Raw genomic sequence first — 21,653 nt, forward strand, 5'->3', positions numbered from 1 at the left:
TGAAAATCCAAGTGACTTGGTTGGAAAGGGACGAAAGACGGAGAAGGCTGCCCTGTCCAAGGGGGTTCGGGGACGTTTTATCATGCATGCACTTGTTGGAGAGTCGAAAGGCGGGGAAGGGTCCCTGTCGCGGCAGTTAACTCCGTCTGCCCGTGTAACTCAAAGCCAACTCTTCCTTGGAGGATCGTCAGCGACGCGCCGGTTTGGGCGTCATTGGTCTTCTTCCGCAGCTAGTGCCGGGTAAGCCGTCAAGGTTCCCCGCATTTCCCCAGCCTCAGCTCAACCCCCGGCCCCTTGTCCGCTCGGGGGACACTGGGGGTCCGTGAACGAGGACTTACACTACACTGGCCTCAAACTGGCCACTCAGAGAAGGGTTGTCGTATTCTGAGGCGATCAAATCACCATATTCGGCGCTGAGTCGTGTGTGTTTACTCGGTTGATGCTTTGTGTTGCCCAAGTCTGCCAGCCAGAAGGGCATCGGAGGGTTAGGGTTGTGCTTGTAAGCCCCTGATGTCAATTTCTTATCGGATATGCAGTTTTGTCTCGCGATTTCTCACATGCTTGAAGTAGAACACTTCCCCACGCTCCCGCCGAGACCATGGCTCCAGCGCGGACGCCGGTGCTGCGGCACCTCCTGAGCTGCCAGACGCGCACACTGCGGGCATCGAACCAGCGACGGTGGGCGCAGGTGCACGACGTGCGCTTCCTGGCGACGACGCAGCAGCCGCGCAGCGTGCTCGAGAGATACCGCGACAAGCTCGACCGCAAGGCCCGCGAGGAGGGCCACGCCGACATCGACTCGCTCAAGGCCGCCTACGCCGACAAGATCAAGGCTCTGCGTCAGGACGCCGTTGCCGCCCCCCTCACCACCACCACCGGCCCGGCGCCGTCTTCCCAACCCGAAGCAGCATCCCAACAACAACAACAGCCACCACCAGTAGCAGCAGCAGCATCCCACCCCGCTCCTCCAAAATCCACCTCTTCCGCCTCCCCAACAGGCATCAAACCCCTTTCGGAAATCCTAGACCTGCAAAAAGCAGCGGCACTCCCCCTCGAAGAGCTGACCGCCATCTGGCGCCTGCGGCACGCAGCCAACCCGAACTCGCTCTGCGCGGTAATCCCCGCCGCGACCTTCGCGACCATGAACGCGCTGGCGCGGGCGCACCCGCAGTTCGTGCTGCCCGTGCCGCACCCGCAGCAGGGCGGCGCCGAGATGCACTTCCTGCAGTGGACGTGGGACGCGCCGACGCGCAGCGCCACCGTGCTGTTCACCCGCCTGGCCGAGTACAAGGCGCGCGGCGAGTTCGCCGCGCCGCACACCACCGCCACGCACTACTACGGCGACGAGCTGGCCACCTCCGCCGCCGCGGCGGCGGGCGGCGGCAAGGGGGGCGTCGTGCTCATGCAGGGCGCCGTGGTCGCTGATCGCGGGGTCAAGGTCGAGGAGGCCAGGTGGTTGGTCATGTGTCTGCAGCGGTTCTATGGCGGGTGGGATGGGGTCGAGAGCAGGGAGCGGGCGGAGGAGAGGAGGCGGTTGTTGGAGTGGTTTGGGAAAGGGGATGCGAGGTTTAGCGTGGAGAAGTTGATGGAGGAGGCGGAGAGGATGGGGTAGGTCGACTTAGTGTTGGTGCTGGTGTATTGATATGGGGTAGTGAGGGGGGAAAACCGGTTTGTAGGATAGATGGGATCAGTGTGGCATAATATGGGCGCTAGACGGGATATTGGCTTGCATGGACATACATAGAACTAGACTCTACATTGGGACATACGTCCACATGTGCTTTGCCTACCAAACGGTTATCACAACTTCGCCCCCAAAGCCCGCTGCTCCTGCTGCTTCGCCTGCGCCCGCATCACCCTCCGCAACACCTTGCCGCTGGGCGACTTGGGGACGTGGTCCACGAAGCGCACGCCGCCGCGCAGCTTCTTGTGCGGAGCCACCCGCGCCGCCACCCACTCGGCAAGCTGCTCCGCCTTGGCGTCGCCGGCCGCCACCCCCGGGCGGAGGACGACGTATGCCCGCGGCACTTCGGTCGCGTTGGCGCGGTCCTCGACGCCGATCACGCAGGCGTCGGCGACGTCCTCGTGCCCGAGCAACACCCCTTCTAGCTCGGCCGGCGGGACCGGGTAGCCGTCTGAGAGGGACGGGTCGTCAGTGGGGGGGTGTCTGTCTAAACCGGGGAGGAAGGGAGGGCTTTTTTGCTTTACTTACTGTACTTGATCAGCTCCTTGAGCCGATCTACGCAGTAGAAATTGCCGTGCTTGTCGCGCCGGAACACGTCTCCGGTTTTGAAGAAGCCGTCGGGCGAAAACGCCTCCTTGGTCAGCTCGGGTCTGTTGAAGTATCCGGCGAAGACGTTGGGGCCTTTTAGCCACAGCTCGCCAGACTGCCGCCAGGCGCAATGTCAGCTAAGAAACGCAACCAGGGATGTGCGGTGGAAGAGACGGCCGTACTTCACCCTCCGGCACCTCCTTCCCATCCTCGCCCACGATCTTGGCCGTCATGTTGGGCATCAGCTTCCCAACGGACCCCATAAACTTGGCCCACTCATCCACCGTCTGGCAGCACACCACGGCGCTCGTCTCCGACAGCCCGAACCCCTGCTTCACCGGCACCTTGAGCCGGTTCCACACCGCCTCGGTCAGCTCCCGCGTCAGCGGCGCGGCACCCGAGTGCAGCACCTTCAGCGAGCTCAGATCGTACGCGTCCACGGCCGGGTGCTTGCTGAAGGCCAGCACGACGGGCGGCGGCACGTAGGCGAAGGTGACGCGGTACTTCTCGATGGCGCGCAGGGCCTTCTCCATGTCGAAGCGCTCCAGCACGACGAGCTGCCAGCCCTCGTACAGCGCCATCAGCACGCCGCAGGTGAGGCCGTAGATGTGGAAGAAGGGCAGCACGGCCAGCTGCCTGTCGCCGGCGCCGTCGGGCCCGCCGCGGCTGCGCCACTGGCTGCCCTCGACGTAGCTCGCCTGCAGCAGGTTGGCGACCATGTTGCGGTGCGACAGGCCGACGCCCTTGGGCAGGCCGGTGGTGCCGGAGCTGTAGACGAGGAAGGCGAGGTCGCGCCGGGGCGCGATCTTGGCCTTGGCGTACCGCCCCGTGTAGCTGGTGCTGCGGATGCTGGCGAAGTGGCGGGTGCGCCCGCGCGGGTCGCGCCGCGGGCCCAGCACCACGACGCGCTCCGGCGGGAGGCCGGCCTTGTGCGCGGCCGCGAGCGCCGTGCCCAGGTAGGCCGGCTGCGTCACCAGCCCCTTGGCGCCGGAGTCGCGGAGCTGGAAGGCCAGCTCGTCGGTGGTGTAGAGGGGGTTGGCGGGCGAGACGACGCCGCCTGCCCAGAGGGCGCCGAGGGTGACGATGGGGGTCTTGTGTGCGAGTGTAGTTAGTGAGCGTCCTCGGCGGATGGATACTGTCGACGCACATCGATGGAGTTTGGAGTGTACAAGGCAAGTACGTCGCCCTTCTTCCACCCCCAGAGCGCCTTCAGTCCCTTGCCGAACTCGATGGACGCGCTGCGCACATCGGCCCAGCTGTACGAGCGGCCCGTCTCGGCGCAGGTCAGGATCTCCTTGGTCACAGGGAAGTCTCTGTGCTTGTGCCCGAACAGAAACGACCACAGATCGATCCCGTCGGGGATGTCGAGCGGCGGGAACGTGGACGGGTACGGCATTGTGTTATTTGTGGGTGTGCTGCGAAAGGGAAAGGAAGAAGAGAAAAGTCAAGGTCTTGTTGTCATGCCGGTGCTTGAACGACAAGGCACAAGCATGTGCCATGCTCTTGATGCTGGTGGCATGGGTGTCGATTGGCGTTTATCCCTGTAGAGTTGCCGATGGCTGGCATCGGCTCTCACGCTGGCGTGCCCACGGGCCGTCGTCTAGCATCGGCCCCGCCGACCCGGCTCCGAACTTCGAATGCGGGGAGGTCAGGTGACGGCGGCTTAGTACGGAATCCATCGTCCGCCCTTGAGCTGATGCTTCTGCCGAGGAGTTGCGCTAGGTACACTACCTACACGCAGCTAGCAGCGCAGCCAACTGGGGATCTATCATTTCCTTCTGTCAACCACCCAATCCGAAGCTTCCAGTTCGTCGCCGGGGTCGCCCGCCGGGCTCTCGCTCTATGTAATCCGTACCTATCTAGCTCAATCCCCTCCAGGAGTGGCGATTACCCGTATATACAGCGACGGCCATCGCCGTTGTCAATAGATGGGTTGGAAATGCCCCGAGCTGGAAAGGGGCTCGCGGCAAGCGGAAACAACCGCCAAGCCAGGGGAAGGGAGCTGGTGTGGACAGGGGTGCGAGACGGCTCGGGTCGAAACCATCGCTTAGCGCGGCGGTTTCAGAACGGAGTCTGGCTTATGAGTTGAGAGTCTTGGGGGGAGTGGACCTGGTTTTTGGGATGCTGTTTTTGGCGTTTCCCGGCAGATCGCCAGATCCCCATTGGATTTGCTGGTTCGGCGGACTGAAATATCCTACCTCGCTTCTTTGGATTACACCCGTAGGGGCCAAGGCACATCTACCCCGGTTACTCGCGTTGGGAACTCGTGGGCGAGAGATGAGACGATTCGTGCTTGATGGCTCCATTTTGGGATGCCACTTCTAGACGAGGGCAGCCGAGCTGGTGAATATTTCATCTGGTGTCTCCCGCGCTGTCCAAGTCACGACTCTTGCGAGACACCCCCGTCTGTACGCTCGTAAACACCGTCGGCTATCTTTGGCACCGTGTACTTTTCTTTCATATACACAGCTGGGCTGTCTTCGCTTCGATTCTTTCTTCTTGCTACGCTCCTTGAACAGTCTCCTCCGTTTTCGCCTTACTCAGACCGTCACCATGTATCTCAAAGGCGCATTGCTCTTCTCCCTTCTCGCCTCCTCCTTGGCGGCCCCAACCGCCAATGGCGACCGGAAAGTCAAGCGAGGTGTCCTTACAGTCCAGGACTACTCGCAGTTCCAGGTCTCTGACGGCGTGGCTGGCAACGCCCTGGCCGAGGTGAACGCCAAGTTCCCTGTATGGAGAACCTCCCTTCTCCTCAGCCCGCTCTCTCATCGGCTCACACGTTCCTCTCAGATCGACCAGAGCGACCTCGCCTCGGTCGACCCTCAAGACCTTGCCATCATCAAAGCCGCCCGGGAGACCGCCGAGGCCGCCGAGACGGACGAGGGCGGGTTCAACGACGCCATCAAGGCGGCCGGCGGCACCTCGACGGCCGCAGGCAAGGCGCTGCAGAACGGCAAGATCAAGAACAAGGTGCTCAAGCTGCAGCTGGAGGTGCTGGCGCTGCAGATCGAGGCGGCCCAGGGGGGCTCGAATAACACCGCCAAGATCGCCGAGGAGCAGAAGAAGCTGGACACCAACATCAAGCTCGACCAGGCCGCGGCTGGGCAGCCGAGCCAGTCCGTGGATTTCCAGGGGTCGGACCAGCCTTGATTAAGTTAGCGGGCTACGGTAATTGTGAATAGGAGAGAGGTAGCGGACGAATATTCGACAATAATTGCGTCGAGCCTGTCTCGTTGAAGCAGGGAGTCCGCAGCCCGCTTCGCAGGCTAATTGATGACTTTTCAATTCTCCGAGTCTACACCACACAACTTGCTAGGTTGACCTGCCCAGGCTCCCGCTCCTGGGTCCCAGGCACAAACTCCCAGCCTAGTTCTAACTATCTACTGTGGCTCCGGCGCCGTGAGGAGACCTTACGATGTTAGAACGGTTTTCGCCTCATGTCAACCGAGGAGGCCGTTCTGTAGTCTATATTTTATAGACAGTTCACAATTGTTGTCGGCTAATCAGTTCGTTCGGATGGATCAGCCCACAGGACAAGTCAAATGCTGCTACCCTGTGCAACATATACGAATGGCATCCTGTTTGAGCCACGAAGGAGAGGAGGACTGGAGGAGGACGCTCTCGACCCAGAAGAACTCCCCGTAATCAAACAAGCGCGGAATTTCTTACCATCTTGCCTGGTCGATACGACCCAAGGGTACTGCATGGCTCGGCGGCAGAAACGCAGCTGAATCACCTTGCTCTATTAGCGGTTGTTTACTCCATACGTCCTGGCGGTCAGTATAAATAACCTGAAGGAGACGCCCGACAGCTCGTGTAACCGTGTGTCGGTTGATCGAGCGGCTGCGGCACCATGAGCTCAGGTTTCGACAGTTCCGTGTTGTAAGTTGTGAGCAACCCACCACCACTTGCCGATCGGGCCCTCTCCTCTTGACTGTTCCTGTGCCTGACCGTTGTTCATGCTTCTTCCACCGGCCCGCCCTGATCCTGATTTGCTACGACCAGCGGGCGTTGAGGTCCATCGCAGTCAAATTCTACCTCATGATGCTGCCGCGAGCCAATGATGCCGCAACGAAGCGCTCATCTCATCCGCGATCTGTTGACGACTCAGTTGAGACGCAATGTGGGTGTTCTGCTCTGCGGAAAGGCCAGGCAGGCAAGTCCTCCCGCCTGTGTACGGCGGAGATGCGCTGTTGCCAGCAAAAATGGCTGGGTACTCATGGAGTTCATGGCCGGCACCCTTCTCAGGGTTGCCCACATTCAAGGAGCTTGACACTGAGGCCGGCAATGCCGTCCTGGATCAAATTGCCCAGATCTTCCCCCCGACACCGCATACTCCCCGCCTCCGTGAAGAGGTATAGGGGCTTGGGCTCGGGAAGATGGAGAAGCTGACGAGGCCAAACAAGCCTCCATGATGTCTTATTCAACCCTGTCACAAACCAAACGACGGCCTTGCTGGACTGGGATTCCAGCTATACGCACACCCGCAGCAGTTTTACTCTGCATTTATCTAACTGACCTCCCTTCCCCCACTTGGATATCGCTCAGTAACTCACACTAACAGATGCGAGAGAAAAACGACAAGACAGGAAAAGAGAGCAAGAACCCAATCGACCAACACCATGCCGCTAAAGATGTCGAGGACCATGGGACGGAAGATTATACTTCGTTCTCTGTGAGGGGCTTGGGTGTGAGGGGAAGGGGAAAGTGGCGGTAGAAGGTAGAGAAAAAAAGAAAGGAGGGACGCAGCAGGTGAGAATGGGAAGGGAGAGGACTGGAGAGAATCAGGAGGAAGAGGAGGAAGAGTGGGCAAGAGTGGGAACTGTCTATGTTGCCGATGGAGATCGAGATGAAGCTCCCAAGGCGGTCACGGTATAAAAAGAGGCGATCAAGACCACAGACGTGTTGAGGAACTCGGGTTGGTGCTTGGGTGGCTCCGGAAAACCGGAAAAGAAATGGACAACGTCCTCTTGATTGCGATGATGGAGGGCACGGCAACGCGGGTATTCTACACTACACATCCACTGCGGTACACACGGCCGTTGCTAGGTACCTAGGTAAGTATGTGCTTGCAGCCTTCCCAATGTGAGCACTTCAGGCGTACCGGTCTTGGCGACCACTCGGATGGAGAACAGCCGGGGGAGCGAGATGACGTTTCTCACGAGATGACGTTTCTCCGTCTCGTCACTCCTCTGGGGAGCGTCTCCGAGGGGCTCTCTTCTGACCCCTTTCGGCCGCAGTCATTCTTGCCGTCCACGTCCAACCGCGCTGCAATGGTGTCTCGGACCACGATCGAGAAGTAGAGAGATTTTGGCAAGAGGCGGGACCTCCCAGATTTACGTCGAGCTCTTTCTTGGGGCTTATATATCGGCCAGCTTGGAGGCCGGACAAACCACGGCACATGCATAATTACAGGGGGGTATCCCAGACATGGCTGACGTTGGCAGCGGCCCGGGAGAGGGCTAGTTACCGCGATGAGCTTGTTGACCATCCAAGATTTGCTGTGCATCTTGAAAGATGTGGACCGTCTGGAGACAGCGAACAACATGGCAAGGCCAGAGGCCTTGGGGACGCTCAACTTTAGGAAGCCTGCATGTTCGGTCGTCGTTAAAGAGGTCCCGCCAAGACTAATTTCGGAACCTACCACTTACAAGTATTTACAAATCGCCAAGGCCACGACGACTTCGAGCAACATCAACAACGAAGAATCGCAAAGACTCGTAGCAACAACTTCGCGAAACCTCAACTAAATCGAAAGAAAAGAAAACGAAGTTAACCCGTACCCTAACCTTGACCCGTACCCTAACCTTAACCCGAATCCTAACCAGCGGGGGGCTAGCGCCGCCCCCTGTACCCCTGGCGAACTAACCCCTTGGCGATAGAGCAAACGCCTTGGCGATCGGGGTTGCGTAAAAACGCTGTAAAAACATTGCCGACAATTGGCCGAAATTAGTCTTGGCGGGACCTCTTTAACGTCTACCCCCGTAGGAAGGGCGGGGCCCGCCGAGGCAGCCCCGAGCAACCAATGCCGTCTTGCTAGACGTAGCCTATCCAGTGCGGTGACAAGGGAGGTAGGGCGCTCGCGGTCGATTCGCCCTGAGCAGAAGAGCCGCAGCATGGGTAGCTAGGTAACCAGCTAGAAAAGGTAACGTCATTCCGCTGTGGCGGGAGGGTGGATATCGGGACCTATCCAACAACGCTTGTCAGAAGGCGTAGATCTCGACAATCAAAATGCCGTGCTGCCGTGCGGAGAAGGCGAGAAGGCAAGAGGGCGCGCGGAACCAATGGACCAATGCACGATGGGGACGGCAGGGGAGCAATGTTAACCTACACTAGGCTGACCCAGTCATGTTACCAAGCACGGGGGAATGTCCAAGAGAGAGAAGCTAGCGTACACTAGTTTAGTTACCTACCTGAGTTAATTGGTTGCGATTCGACGAAGTTGAGGCCGGTTGCGGTCGGATCTGCATCTGCGCTTGTTCCCGCGCCGCGCCGGCTTGGAGCCAACGGCGGCGGCGGCGGCAGAAATTATACTAGTTAGTGTCCAGTACGCTGGCTAAAGTGATCACCAACGAGTAATTAGGTGGTTGCTTCGCAAGGCATCCATATGCGGATACAGTTGAGCGAAGAAATCGGAGCACTGGGTGACTGACAGAAAGATCCGCCTGGCCGAAACTCGATTTGTTTTTGCACGGCGCCAGAGCCGAGACGCTGGGGGCGGCATGGAAGGCCTGGGGTCAGGTCTGGTCTGGGGACGCTCTCCATCCGTCAGGGGTCGAGGGCGCGCCAAGCCCGTGGATTGCGCAAGCCTGCAGGGATGTCGAGGCGTTGGATGCCGCCGCGGCAGCCCAAGTGCTGTTTGGCGTGCCCGCGTCTGGGAAAATCCGTCGCACGTGAGGTTGGCCAGTTTTCCACGAACAATACACTAGAGATTTACCGACCACATACACAGGACTTGACCTGAGCCTGGTCCTTCTAGTCGGGCAAACAACCAGCGGTCTTTTGGCGGCGAACTGCCTTGTTGACGAGGTCCGAGTGGAGAATGCGTCACGCCGCTGGAGAATTGCTGTCTTCCACCTGACAGTCCAATCGGAACCCCGTGCCGCAGTCGCGGGCCGGAGGAAAACCAGCCGAAGCGACTGCTTGCCGAGAGCCCCGAGAGCACCGAGAGTCCCGAGAGTCCCGAGACCGGTGCCGGGCAGAACAAAAGGTAGCAACTCCGCCGCCGGCATCCGGCGAGTTCCTGTGCATCGCCATCGGCATCGGCATCGCCGAGGGTCGCCATGGCTAGTCCTATCGGATATCTCCTCCACCACGACCCGCTGCCTCCGCAACTATACCCGCAGCAGCAACAGCAACAGCAGCAACAGCAGCAGCAGCTTCAGCAGCAGCAGCAGCCGCCGCCGCCGGGATTCGATATTGCTGCACCTGTTGCCGTCACGGTCCGGTCGACAGCGCGGCCACGCGCTCCATCGCTATCCACGACAGTCGCTCTCGGCCCCAACAACAGCCATGGCCTGGGCCCGCCCCCGCCCCCGCCTCCAGCCCCGGCTCCAGTCCCGGCACCGCCGCCGTCGCTGAGCCAACCAAGCCCTGGGCCGGACTACACAGCCGCGCCGAACCGCCCCGGAGGAAACCATTCCAAGACGCAGTCGCTGTACCAATGTGCCGACTGCCTGCGTAAGGCGCCCTTGTCCCTGTGCCTGTCGTTGCCGTGATGTGTGCTTGGGAGCTAGGTAGTCGCTGACTGCCTGCACAAGGCCGCTATTCGCGTCCTGAACATCTCCAGGTACAGTTTGCATGCATGCCTTCATGAAGCGAGTATCGGCCCTGTCGTTTCCCTCCCGGGCTGACGAGGACTAGCGACACATCGCCGCGCACGTCCTGGGAAAGCGCTTCGTTTGTGATGCAAGTTCTCCTCCTCTCGGCCCGCAGCCAGGCTGCCCTGCCCCAACTGACACGATTCCGCAGGTTTGCTCCAAAGCCTTTGCCAGGGCCGATCTGCTCAAGCGCCACCGCGCCAACCACATGGATGGCAATGGCCCCAAGCGCAGACGGTTCGACTCGGTTCCCTCTGCCGGCCGCGTTGCTCGTGCCTGCCAGGCCTGTGCGAAAGCCCGGGTGAAGTGCGAAGAGAGTAAACCGCAAGTGTCTCCCGCCCTCTGCTGGAGTCGTGCTTGTGCTTGTGCTCGTGCTCCTGCTCGTCCTTGCTGACCCCCCTCGCCCCGCTCAGGTGCTCACGCTGCAGGAACCGGGGACTGGCCTGCGAGGTTGCTCCCTTGTCCGAAGACGCAGCCATGCATCTTGGCCACCACTCGGCGAGCCGCATGGGATGTCACGAATCCACGCCCGACTCCTGCTACTCCTCCTCATCCGCCGGGGGAGATCCGCAATACCCTCCCTCCGCAGGTCCGGTTCCGGCTTCGTTTGCTTACCCTATCAGCCCCGAAGAAAGCAAGGAAGGCATCGCAACTCCAGATCACCTTCCGTACCGCGAGGACACCCAGGTGCCGACTCCGGCCAACTTCCAGCCGTATCCGGGAAACGACGAAGCATATGCCCCAGGGACCCATGCAAGACCCCCGCCCTCCGATGTCCTGCGCGATGTCTTGTACGACCAGTCCATGGCACATCCCTCCAGACTCCCAGAAGCCTCAGGACTAGCCGCGCTGGGCTTTTATGACGACGCAAACCTGGATTTTGACGCCTTTGACTTTGACATTTTGGACCACTGGAACCTCGACGCGCCCCAAAGCGAGGCAGACCAGACCGCCGCCAACGCACAGGACCCCGCCGGCGTGGCGGCGATGCGCTCGGCACTGGTCAAGATCTGGACCGAGTCCCCGTGGCGGTGGTCGCCTCAGAAGACGGACAACTGCTATAACGAGCAACCTAACCTGCCCCTCCCCTCCAGCGATGCCCACCGTGTCCAGCTCCACAGCAACCGCCCCGCGGTTGACCGTGTGGTCAAGGACAAGCTCCTTGGCTCGTGCCGGGACAAAATACTGGCCATCGTCTTGAGCACCTGCCGGGAGAAGCTCATGGAGAACCGGGTAGCCGCCTCCTTCCCGTCGGCCGATACGATGGATTCGTGGATCAACCTCTTCCTGGCCGCCCATCATTGCCAGGTCTCGTCGTGGATCCATTACGGCTCGCTCTCGCTGAACAGCCAGTGTCCGGAATGGCTCGCCATGGCCGCCGCCGCCGGCGCAGTTCTGACGCCGGTCCCTGCCTTTCGCAAGTTCGGTCTCGCGTTGCAGGAGGCAGTCCGTGAGTGTTCCTTCCCCCAGGCAAAGTCTGAGCACCTCAGCTAATAAGCGGGCCATCTATCTGCCCTTATTAGGCGTTGCCATCCCCGAGAGAGTGAGTTGTGGTTCATCATTTCACATCCAAGCACGCGCCGGCCGGCCGTTACTAAGACTCGAGCAGTTCGAGACGAACAACGAAAACATCGCCGAACTCGACAAAGTCCAAGCCCTGGTACTGGTGCAGGATATCGGGCTCTGGAGCGGCAATCGCCGGAAAATGGAGATAGCCGAGTGCCGTAAGGCTCCCCACAACCCCCCCCTTTGCCTTGTTGTTCATGGCTAACACTAGCCACAGACTTGTCGATACCTATAGCGGTGAGCTCCGATGCAAGATACTCTTACGGTTGGCGCTGACAAGGGCGTAGATGATGCGGTATAGGGGCAAATTTGGGAGATCGGCCTATCCAGACATCGTCATCTACCCATCAGACGAGGGTAGTGTTCTGGAGGAGAAGTGGAAGAAGTGGTATCAACTAGAGTCCTGGAAGAGGTCCGTCGCGTGGCCCAGTCTCTGGTCTGTCTGTCTGGCTGACCCGCTCGTCCAGGCTCGTTTTCCATGCGTATCTGAGGGACGCCCAGGTGTCCATGACGCAGTTCAACAACCCGTCTATGTCGTACGCGGAACTCACATTACCCTTGCCGTGCTCAAAGGAGCTCTGGTTCGCGAGAAGCGCCGAGGAGTTCAAGATCCGCTACCTCGAATCCGCCGCCGGCGACGCCAAGTGCCCGATTCCGTCCCTCGGGGACCTCCTCCGCGACATCAACGCCCTCTCAGCAAACCAGCACCGCCTCGACGTTCAATTCGCCATCTCCATCTACCTCCACGGCTTCTGGTCCCTGATCTGGGAATACCGCCAGCTCTCCTCCATCTACCGCCCCTCCTTCACTACCACCACCACCACCCCCACGGCATCTACCAACACCAACAACCAGCACAACACAACGACCCTCCTCCTCGACTCCCGCCGCGCCGACCTCCAAAACCAGCTCAAAACCTTCCAGCTCGCCACCCGCGAGCCGTCGATGACGACGACGATGCTCTCCGCACAGGAGAGCATGCTCCTGCACCTGCTGCTCCTGAACCTCCACCTCGCCCTGCCCGACCTGCAGCTCCTCTTCTCAGGCAAGGAGGCCGCAGCCGCAGCCGCCGCAGCCGCAGCCGACGGCGCCGACGAGCATCAGCACGCCCGCCGAGCCTATTTCGTGCAACCACAGCAACAGCAGCCGCAGCAACAGCAGCAGGATCAGAAGACGCCCGCCGCCGCCTCCGCCGCCACCGCAGCCAACGTGCGCGAGGCGCTGTGGCACGCCGGCCAGGTCTTCCGCATGGCGAGGCTGTTTCCGCGCGGACACCTCAAGGACTTCTGGGCCGTCGCCGTGTGCCATGCCGCGCTGGCCGTGTGGGCGTGTGGCGTCGGCTTGGTTGGCGGGTTGGAGGGCGGCGGGTGTCAGCTGCAGCAGCACCAGCAGCAGCAGCAGCATCAGTACCACCAGCAGCAGCAGCACCATCAGCAAGGAGGTAGGGACGGCGGAGGAGGAGCAGGAGCAGGAGCAGGAGGGACCGACCCGCTCGTCTTCCTCGACGGCGAGGCCTCGCCCGCCGTGCAGGCGTGGATTGCCTACGGGCAGGGCCGGCCGGCCGTTCGGAGCGTGCGCGATGGCGACGGCGACGACGACTCTGCAGCCGCCGCCGCCGCAGCCGCCGCCGACAATGGAGGAGGAGGAGGAGGCGGAAGCGGAGGAGGTGGCGGTGGTCTTTGTCGTAGTGGTGGTGGCGTTGGTGTTGACGGCGGCGCCGGGAGGGTGGCGGCGACGGCGACGGCGACGGCGTGCCTCGTGGAGGAGGACCCGCGCACGTGCATGGAGGTTGCGCAGGGGATCCTGCGGGCCAACTTTGTCGGCGTGTGGGAGAGCCTGCCGCCGCTGAACGAGAACATCCTCGTTGTGCTGAGGCAGTTGGAGAAGGCCGCGGCGGCGGTGGGGTGGGGGTGAGAGTAGCCTATTTTTGCTTTCTTGTTTTTGTTAGTGGTAAGTGTTTTGGTGAGGGATCTGGCAGGGAGGAAGGGAGGGGTGAGGAGGGGGGGGGGGGGGAGGTTTGTCTCCTGGCTATATTGTAGTTTCTACTGTCGCGTGGCATGGCTGGCGTCTCGAAAAATAGGGGTAGGGGGTTGGATGAAGGTTTGATACCAACTTTTTCGCATTATGATTCCTAGATTGGTGCGATTAAATATTAGATCACTAACACTAAGTACCGGGTAGGCCGGCAAACGCTGGTCTTTTCGCAGAGTCTGCACCCTGCTATTAACACCTCCTCTTTCTATTCCCATCTCACCCTGGTCCCTTCCCTTTCCTTCCCTTCCCTTCCCTCCTCTTCATCCTCACCGCCCCCCACAATCCCCCATCCGCCGCCGCAGAAACCACTCCGCCAGCACCCGCACGCCGCCTCTGTCATCCTGGTCCCTGACCCTCCGCAGCATCTCCTCCAGCAGCTGGTGCAGATCCCGCGCTGCTAGCGCGTTGGCGCCTGGCGCGGAGCAGGGGCATGGGCAGGAGCAGGCGCATGAGCAGATGCAGGTGCGGCGGCTGGTGATGCTGGTAACGGTGTCCGGACTGGCCGTGGAAGCAGGAAAAGAGTCCGGCGTGCTGTTGGAGGCGTTGGGGTCGACGCGGATCCTGCTGCTGCTGGAGCCTTTTCTGCGGTCGGGGCCGGCATCTTGCCTGATCCCGTCGCCGTCGTCGTTGCTATAGCCACCGCCGCCGCCATGGTTGCGGCAGTTATGGCGGTTCCGTCCATCCGTTGCCGGCTTGGAGTTTCGGCGCGGCTTCCGGCTCATGATAAAGCTTAGCTTTCGCCTCAGCAGGTGCACCTCATCCCGGGAACGGTAGATCTCGCAGGCGCGGTTGTGCGGGTAATGGAGGGTGATGGTGTAGTAGGAGTATGTCTGCCTGCTATCCGTGGGAGACGCCGTGGTGCTGTTGCGGCTGCGGTCTTGAGGACGGCTACTGACGTGGACGTGGATCATCTGCGGTAGACGGAGGACGCCATTGTATGTGTCGTGGTTCTTGTGCGTGTGTATTTGCGGTGGACGGGCTGTGCGGCTTCGCGTTTTGGCCGACAGGGGCTGTTCAACGAGCATGCCTCGGGTTTCGCTTGGCTCGTTGAGCTCCGAGCAAGGAAGAGCGTAAAAGACGGGCGGGTGGTGTTGAAGCAAACCCACAGAAGCCCGGCGCTGCTCTGATGACGGTGGCTTAATATAGAACTTAGCACGGAAGACAAAATGAGCTGGTGTGCCGAGTCCGTTGGACGCAAGAGAGGAAGGCAAGCGTCATCACTACTAGTTATGGGCATGCAGGTAGAGATAATGACGAGGGCAGGGAGCGGATTCAGCGTTGGAACCATTCAAGCGGCGTATCACTTCAGCTAACGCACCCTGCGAGTAATGAAGGGCCGGAGTCGAAGGGACAACAAGGCGGCCGAGTACGAGGACTCATCAACAGCGGACTAGCTCGACCGCAGAATTCCGGCGAGGCTGCTGCGCATCATCCAGGCAGAGTAGGCGGTGACGGAATGTCAAGATTGCGACTGTCTCGATCCGGAAGGGACTGCGCTTTAACTGCTCCATACTGTGCAATCAATCCGTCGGGTTGCTGGTGCACCTGAAACAGACGTCCTTGAGGAAAGATTGACATGATATATTTCCCGTCTTGTATGTACACGATGCGCCAAGCCGCTGCTGGGCGCCGTTCCGACAGTCTGGTTCAGGCTCCCTATGTACAAGCCGCGCCCGACATGGCAGGGAAGGCTATGACAGACAATGGCTCGTGTCCAACGCAGACCTATCGTGTATGTATTCCGTACTTGATGTACAGACATAAAAGTACCTACCTTAGTCAATGAGACGAGGAGGCTTGCTTTGTGGCGGGGACAGAGACCTTGCCTGGGAGGAGCGAACGTTTATATGTGGCCGTTGGAGAAGAAGAATAACCTCTCACGTCTTTTGGCGACACGCCGAGTCTACAGCGCAGGAAGCTTCGGAGTATCGATCTTGTTGGGTTCCGTCGTGATCTCGTCGAAAGTTGTGTGTTCTTGAATCCCTCCCTTACTTGGTCGTGAGTCAACGCTAAGCCAAAACAATTCTAGCGCGCCGTTGGCTGTCTGGACCCCTGTGGTGGACTGAGAAGGTGGGTCCCGGGTCCATCCTGAAACAAAACTGTTTGCGGGGCTGCGATCCGCAATGCAAGTTGGCCCCACCTTGAGAACGCAGGCCGCAGCGCGGCCACCCCAGGTGTTGTCTCGCAGCTGTGCCCGCTGCATCTCGGTGTCGGGCGACGGCAGCCTTCGACTTTCCCTCAGTTTGACAGAATTGTTTGTCGCAAAGGTTCTGCTCCGCTCCCACGCTGCGAATTCGAATCGAGGAGAGCTAGATCTACTCTGGACACCGGCGATCGGCGGGGTCGTAGGTGTGACGTCGGCGTTTTGGCCCCTGCCGCTCACAGACGTCTCCAAGAACGCCTGGTGTGCTTGCAGGGAGAAGCTGCTCGTTCTGTGTAATCCGTAGTTAACGATTCCGTAGTGTAGCGGCAATTGCCTCGAGGACTGTGCGCAAGGACGGTAGTGACCGACGATTGCTTGTGCTGGTCCACTGGATTCTGCGCTGTACAGATGCTCCATCGCATAACTGTCAACAGCGAAGGGCATGGATGACCGCGGCATTGAGGTGTTGCTGCCTGGAATGTTGCGGTTGGTAAACAAAGAACAAGAACTGCTTGTCACCCTGGACCGAGGCACTCCACTCGCGAGGAGGTAAACATGTCAAATGCAACTGCGGCAGGCACGCGGCCTGCCAAGGCAGGGGAGGCATGCAACCGTGTTGACCCCTTCCCCATGCACTCATCCATGTTCTGCCATTCGGATTCGGCCCCCTAACCGAGGCCGCATCCACGTCCAAGACCCGCTTCGTTTTTCTCGATTTTCTTTCGCGCCTTTCATATTCCCGTATTCCCGTCTGCGCTTTTCGTTTCTCACGACAGCGTGTCTCTCCGGCCGGGAATCCAAACCGACTTCCGTTTTGTCAAGCTGTCCGCCGCCACCAGAAGTGCCCGTCCTTCGCCATGGCGCTGCAGGCGGCTTACAAGCAGTTTCTTGCTGCGCCTAGCTCGTCGGCACTCGCAGAAAACGCGTCGCTGCACTATGTGACCACCACGTCGAGCTTCGCCGGCGCGACCGAGATCATCAAGCACCTGGCCTCGGTGCGCAACAAGATTAAGAAGCAGAAGGAAGACGCTCTGTTTGCCGTGGAGGACCAGCATGCGCTCGCCATTGAACTCGACACCACGCTCGAGTTCGTCAGCAGCGGCGGCCCATACCTCCCTGGGTTGGACGACAACTTCCTCGCCGACCGCACCGTTCACCTTGCTGTTGTACGTCGCCACCAGGCCTGTGAGGTTCTCTCGTGCCGCTCCTGCTAACCTGCGTCCGCACTAGACACACGTCGTGACGTTCAATGGCGAAGGCAAGATCACAGCCATCCGCCAGAGCTGGGACCAGGGCGCGCTTCTTAAGCAAGTCGAGGTGATTGGCAGGACCGGCCAGAATTGGCCCATTCGCGACAGCAAGGCGCAGATCAGCCTCATTGCAAAATGCGTCGCCGGTGACGGCACTGGCGTCGCTCCTACCGAAGCCCTTCCCACGCGCTCGCGCAGCTCGACCAACGCCATGCGCGACCCGCATGCGTCGCTGGACCTGTTTGCGCCGCGCGATGAGCTCGAGAGCATTCCCGCAGCAGTCATCTCGCCCTACGCCGGCCGGAGACCTCGCCAGCGGTCCTTCACCGAGATTCTGGGCGACGAGCCCGTCGAGGAGCCCGGCTCGCCCAGCAACGGCCGCGAGCGTTCGCAGTCCCCTAGCAAGGCTGTCGCGCCCAAGGTCGGCGCCGGCAAGAACTTCCAGCCGATGCGCCTCTTTGATATGGACGAGAACGACCTTGCCGCCGAGACACACGAGCCGAAGCCGTCCACTGAGCGTCTCATGCGAGTGGACCCAAAGAAGTACCAGCACTTCGACTTTGACGACGGCTCAGAGACTCCGGCTGCTGCTGCTGCCCCCGCCCCGAAACCAGCGCCGGATCGGAAGAGCAAACACGAAAGCAACTGGTCGTTTGAGGACTTCGTGACGCCAGTCAAGCCGGTCGCCAGCCGCGGAATTCACCGCGCTCGCGACGTGCGCCACTGGGGCGCCGACAACGAGGTGCTCGAGAACACGCCCGCGCCGCGGCCGGCCGTGAGCAAGCCGCGCCGCGATGCCGAGGCTCACTTCGAGCTGGTGGACGACGGCCCGGAGAGCGAGGGGCCGCGCCACGCCGGCCGGCCGCCGCGCGGCGCGCAGCACAACGAGGGCCTGCACCTGTACGACAACCGGCTGCACGTGGAGGAGGGCACGGTGCCGTCGCCGGAGCCGCCGGCGCTGGGCAACATCACCAACCTCAAGGACCGGGGCCGGGACTTCGAGGCGCACTTCAACTTCACGGACGAGTCGCCCCACCACGCCGGCGCCAACGACCCGCCGCCCAAGGTGTCCGAGGACCGCAAGAAGGCGGTGCGCATGATGGAGAGCAACTGGGCCCCCTATGACGAGTCGCCCGCGTCGCGCAAGGAGAACGACGACCCCAACCACCACCCCAAGCGCGCCGCCGACGACCACCGCGGCATCGCCATCGCCGGCGACGGCATGGGCGGCAAGAAGGGCTCCGCCCGCGGCTGGCTTGCCGGCGACGCCGACGACGCCGACCAGCTGCCTGTCCCCGCCAGGAAGGGCGGCCGCGGGCCCCCGGCCAAGTCCGATAACTTCTGGGACTTTTAAAAGAGGGCGGAGACAACACTTGTCCGCCTGCCTGCCTGGGTGGGCACGCATGCATGCATGCAATGTGATGCCGGGCCGCGGACCACGGACGGCGGGCCTACCTTGCCCGGTGATGACTGACGTTTTCTTTTTCTTTTTTTACGCGCTGTTCATGAATGCACGAGGACGAGAACACCGGACTCCAGAACATAACATACATCTTAAGTTGTACCCAGCCGCTGGCGGGTCCTCCCCTTCTTGTCGATGTTTTTCGTTTTTCTTTTCTTTTCTTCCGCCGAATTTTTCTTTTTGTTATCTCCCCCCAGCGACCAGTGTGTCGCTTCGTTCGGCTGGCGCGGCAACGTCCCTGTTGTTGTAAATGGAGTACCAGGCAGGCTGTATCATTCACCACGGATCCCCCTGATATGTGTGTGTGTGTGGAGTGGAATGAGACGGCCCAAGGCGGGTGGCGCATGCATGTCGGATGCCGCGGGATCTCTTCTGTTTGTCTATTATCTTTTCGTCGGTTTGTTTGATAGCAGCCAGAATACACGGGCATTTTAGTTGTGCTTTTCTGGCCTCGAGGACGGGGTTCGTGTGTCTTGATCGATGCGCTGTCTGTGAGATTGCTGAGTGTAGACCACCGGTCCTCGGCCCCGTGGTAAATAAAGTTAGTTGCTGACTTGCCAGCCAGCGCCGCCACGGTGGTTAGTTAGGTAGAGCACATTGCGCGACGAATCCACGGAAAAGTTCACCAGAGCCAGGCCGTCAAAACGTGCCATTTTATTGCCGTTTTCACTTTTAAGAACAGGGTCTACCGATCCTCTGGTTACTTATAACAACGAGAAAAAGAGAGAGCGCGAGCTAGACCAGTCAACATAAAAACCGATACACGCGCTTCCACATGGGCCACCCCCTCCGCAGCCTCTCCTCCTCTTCCTCCTCAGCCTCCTCCTCCTCATCCTTCCGTTCCCGCCTCCGCAGCGCGGAAAGGGCATGGTGGTGATGATAATGATGGTAGCCAAAGTCGCGCCGGCCCGTGTCGACGTCCATGTCCGCGACGCGCACGATGTGCGTGCGGAACCAGGCCTTGTAGCCGACGTAGCAGGCCAGCACGATCGGCGCGCACAGGTACTGCAGGAAGAAGTTCTCCGCGACGTCGCGCGCGCTGTCGAGGGGGACGGTTGTGCCGCCGCCGGTTGTGGTTGTTGTGGTTGAGGAGGAGGAGGAGGAAGGCTGGGGGACGGGCCAGGCGGCGGTCCAGAACTGGGCGAGCAGCACGAGGACGTTCATGGTCAGGCCGACCCAGGAGCCGGGGACGCCGACCTGGGAGCGGAAGGCGAGGGCGTGCAGGGAGCGGCCCTTGGCGGCCCAGGCGCGGCGGAAGCGGATGTGGGCGAGGCAGATGGAGCCCCAGGTGAAGATGGACGAGAGGGCGGACACGGCGAGCAGCCAGTTGAGCACGTCGGACTCCTGGTGCAGGTCGGCGAGGTAGCCGAGCAGGCCGACGGCCGAGGCGGCGAGGATGGCCACGAGCGGGCGGCCGCGGCGGTCGACATAGCCGAGGATGGACGGCGCCTGGCCCTGGTCGGCGAGGGCGGCGAGCGTGCGCGACGAGCCGAACACGGCGCTGTTGCCGACCGATATGACGGCCACGAGTATGACGCCGTTCATGATGCCCGGGAGGACGGCGATGCCGGCGCTCTCGATGGCGATGACGAAGGGAGAGGCGGACGCGTCGGCGGCGGACTTGGCGCCTAGGAGACGCGGGTGGTTGTGAGGCACCAGCAAGCCGATGAGGGTCAGGGCGACGATGTAGAACAGCGTGATGCGCCAGAAGACCTGCTTGATGGCGGTAGGCAGGGATTTACGGGGGTTCACCGTCTCGGCCGCGGCAAGCCCGACGAGCTCGGTGCCGGTAAAAGCGAAGGCGGCCGTGACGAAGACGGCGCAGAGGCCTTTGAACCCGTTGTTGAAGGCGCCTGGGTCGTGCCAGAAGCGGCCGCCGATGTAGCCTTCGTTGGGGAAGCCGCCAATGTTGATGACGATGCCGAGGAGGCTGAGAGCTTGTGAGTAACACTCCCTGGCGGCCAACAAGGTGGTGCGAGCGCCTACATGAATCCGATGACGGCCATGACCTTGAACAGGGCGAAGACAAATTCGGCTTCGCCGTAGCCTTTGACACCAAACAAGTTGATGACGACGATGGTGGCGAGGAAGATGGTGATGAAGATAGACCGGTCTAGGTTGCTGTTCCAGTAGCCAACCGTGATGGAGGCAGCGATGATCTCGAGAGGCAGGGTGACCAGCCACTGCAGGGCATAGCTGGGACTGTCAGTGCCGGCTGGCGCTGACACAGATGCTCAGGGGGGGGTTAACTCACTTCCAGCCCATGGCGAAGCCCCACGCGGGGTCGAGAAAGCGGGTCGAGTAAGCCGAGAAGGAACCGGCAACGGGGAAGGTCACGGCGAGTTCCCCAAGGGCTTGGATGGTGCAGTACAGCATGCAGCCCATGAAGAGGTAGGCGATCAGTACAGCCGCCGGGCCGCCGGTGTAGAGGGCCTTGCCAGACGCCACGAATAGGCCGGTGCCTTGAAGTAGTGCATTTCGGTCAGTCCGGTGTTGCTCGAACGGGCCAGATGGCCGACTCTCTTATACACATGCTCCAGGCCGGACTGGGAGGGGCACTGCCTACCGATACTCCCGCCGATGGCAATCATCTGGAGATGCCTCGACTTCAGCTCGCGAGACAGCAGCGTATTGGCGGTGTTGACATTCGCCGCGTGCATGTCGAAGTAGGGGCGCCACTGCTGCTGCTGCTGCTGCTGCTGCTGCGGCGGCTGCTGCTCGCGGCTGGACCGCCTGTCGACCGCGTTAATGGCGGACGCGGGCGTGACATGGAGGCCCGGGTCGCGGCGGAACGAGTCCAGCCAGCGCCGGAGCAGGCGGGAGGGGTGGCGGTGGTGCTCGCGATGGTGCCGATCGTCGTGATAATAGGCCGATGCGCCGCCCCGGGTGCTCAGGACGCTGCCCTGCGCCCACGAGTCCGCCTTGGGGCGGAGATCGGCCATCTCGACATCAACATCGCGGGACAGGCGCATGGTCCAGGGCGAGGTCGTGATGGGCGGGGAGCTGCACGATGCGGGAGTGCTGCCACAGCCCGGCGGCACAAAAGCACCCCGGGGCTCGAGTCTGGCGGCGATCCCCGGGACGGACTGACTCGCGCGTGTCTCGC

The 21,653-nt window shown here is 61.1% G+C and overlaps 7 protein-coding genes across 7 annotated transcripts; 4 read left to right on the forward strand and 3 right to left on the reverse strand.

Moving 5' to 3' along the window:
• The first annotated feature begins 329 nt into the window (after window positions 1-329).
• THITE_2121674 (uncharacterized protein) lies at window positions 330-1,699 on the forward strand. The gene is made up of 2 exons (XM_003656638.1): window positions 330-499; window positions 571-1,699. The coding sequence occupies exon 2, from the start codon at window positions 599-601 to the stop codon at window positions 1,610-1,612; it is 1,014 nt and encodes a 337-aa protein (XP_003656686.1). The 5' UTR covers window positions 330-499; window positions 571-598; the 3' UTR covers window positions 1,613-1,699.
• A 7-nt stretch (window positions 1,700-1,706) lies between these two features.
• On the reverse strand, window positions 1,707-3,824 carry THITE_2121676 (uncharacterized protein). The gene is made up of 4 exons (XM_003656639.1): window positions 3,420-3,824; window positions 2,455-3,363; window positions 2,213-2,387; window positions 1,707-2,135 (listed from the first exon to the last, which is right to left on the reverse strand). Exons 1-4 carry the CDS (start codon window positions 3,666-3,668, stop codon window positions 1,801-1,803), a joined length of 1,668 nt encoding a protein of 555 aa, XP_003656687.1. The 5' UTR covers window positions 3,669-3,824; the 3' UTR covers window positions 1,707-1,800.
• Window positions 3,825-4,492: 668 nt separating this feature from the next.
• THITE_2121678 (uncharacterized protein) lies at window positions 4,493-5,570 on the forward strand. The gene is made up of 2 exons (XM_003656640.1): window positions 4,493-5,002; window positions 5,063-5,570. Exons 1-2 carry the CDS (start codon window positions 4,826-4,828, stop codon window positions 5,420-5,422), a joined length of 537 nt encoding a protein of 178 aa, XP_003656688.1. The 5' UTR covers window positions 4,493-4,825; the 3' UTR covers window positions 5,423-5,570.
• A 4,671-nt stretch (window positions 5,571-10,241) lies between these two features.
• THITE_2121681 (uncharacterized protein) lies at window positions 10,242-13,655 on the forward strand. Its single transcript, XM_003656641.1, has 6 exons — window positions 10,242-11,542; window positions 11,616-11,635; window positions 11,702-11,816; window positions 11,876-11,895; window positions 11,946-12,070; window positions 12,126-13,655. The coding sequence occupies exons 1-6, from the start codon at window positions 10,570-10,572 to the stop codon at window positions 13,570-13,572; spliced, it is 2,700 nt and encodes an 899-aa protein (XP_003656689.1). The 5' UTR covers window positions 10,242-10,569; the 3' UTR covers window positions 13,573-13,655.
• A 714-nt stretch (window positions 13,656-14,369) lies between these two features.
• THITE_32255 (uncharacterized protein) lies at window positions 14,370-14,717 on the reverse strand (the record flags this gene model as incomplete). Its single annotated transcript, XM_003656642.1, has 1 exon — window positions 14,370-14,717. A coding segment is annotated over one exon (348 nt), but the record flags the coding sequence as incomplete, so codon positions are not given.
• A 1,804-nt stretch (window positions 14,718-16,521) lies between these two features.
• Window positions 16,522-18,488, forward strand: THITE_2121683 (uncharacterized protein). Its single transcript, XM_003656643.1, has 2 exons — window positions 16,522-17,001; window positions 17,066-18,488. The coding sequence occupies exons 1-2, from the start codon at window positions 16,693-16,695 to the stop codon at window positions 18,437-18,439; spliced, it is 1,683 nt and encodes a 560-aa protein (XP_003656691.1). The 5' UTR covers window positions 16,522-16,692; the 3' UTR covers window positions 18,440-18,488.
• Window positions 18,489-19,120: 632 nt separating this feature from the next.
• On the reverse strand, window positions 19,121-21,086 carry THITE_2121684 (uncharacterized protein). Its single transcript, XM_003656644.1, has 3 exons — window positions 20,802-21,086; window positions 20,534-20,743; window positions 19,121-20,477 (listed from the first exon to the last, which is right to left on the reverse strand). The coding sequence occupies exons 1-3, from the start codon at window positions 20,930-20,932 to the stop codon at window positions 19,292-19,294; spliced, it is 1,527 nt and encodes a 508-aa protein (XP_003656692.1). The 5' UTR covers window positions 20,933-21,086; the 3' UTR covers window positions 19,121-19,291.
• Window positions 21,087-21,653: the final 567 nt, after the last annotated feature.

Source organism: Thermothielavioides terrestris, chromosome 5, assembly GCF_000226115.1.
Source record: "Thermothielavioides terrestris NRRL 8126 chromosome 5, complete sequence".
Classification (NCBI taxonomy): Eukaryota; Fungi; Ascomycota; class Sordariomycetes; order Sordariales; family Chaetomiaceae; genus Thermothielavioides; species Thermothielavioides terrestris.

Bases quoted from the DNA above. Each gene is read 5' to 3' on its own strand.
- THITE_2121676 (XM_003656639.1), bottom strand. From the start codon at position 3,668: ATGCCGTACCCGTCCACGTTCCCGCCGCTCGACATCCCCGACGGGATC. The intron at 3,364-3,419 runs GTGCGTCGACAG...CTCGCACACAAG, and splicing joins ACACTCCAAACTCCATCGAT to ACCCCCATCGTCACCCTCGG. The intron at 2,388-2,454 runs GTACGGCCGTCT...GCCTGGCGGCAG, and splicing joins AGGAGGTGCCGGAGGGTGAA to TCTGGCGAGCTGTGGCTAAA.
- THITE_2121678 (XM_003656640.1), top strand. From the start codon at position 4,826: ATGTATCTCAAAGGCGCATTGCTCTTCTCCCTTCTCGCCTCCTCCTTG. The intron at 5,003-5,062 runs GTATGGAGAACC...CGTTCCTCTCAG, and splicing joins AGGTGAACGCCAAGTTCCCT to ATCGACCAGAGCGACCTCGC.
- THITE_2121681 (XM_003656641.1), top strand. From the start codon at position 10,570: ATGCATCTTGGCCACCACTCGGCGAGCCGCATGGGATGTCACGAATCC. The intron at 11,636-11,701 runs GTGAGTTGTGGT...AGACTCGAGCAG, and splicing joins GCGTTGCCATCCCCGAGAGA to TTCGAGACGAACAACGAAAA. The intron at 12,071-12,125 runs GTCCGTCGCGTG...CCGCTCGTCCAG, and splicing joins CAACTAGAGTCCTGGAAGAG to GCTCGTTTTCCATGCGTATC.
- THITE_2121683 (XM_003656643.1), top strand. From the start codon at position 16,693: ATGGCGCTGCAGGCGGCTTACAAGCAGTTTCTTGCTGCGCCTAGCTCG. The intron at 17,002-17,065 runs GTACGTCGCCAC...CGTCCGCACTAG, and splicing joins GCACCGTTCACCTTGCTGTT to ACACACGTCGTGACGTTCAA.
- THITE_2121684 (XM_003656644.1), bottom strand. From the start codon at position 20,932: ATGGGCTGCATGCTGTACTGCACCATCCAAGCCCTTGGGGAACTCGCC. The intron at 20,744-20,801 runs GTGAGTTAACCC...TGACAGTCCCAG, and splicing joins GGCTTCGCCATGGGCTGGAA to CTATGCCCTGCAGTGGCTGG. The intron at 20,478-20,533 runs GTAGGCGCTCGC...ACAAGCTCTCAG, and splicing joins ATGGCCGTCATCGGATTCAT to CCTCCTCGGCATCGTCATCA.
- THITE_2121674 (XM_003656638.1), top strand. From the start codon at position 599: ATGGCTCCAGCGCGGACGCCGGTGCTGCGGCACCTCCTGAGCTGCCAG.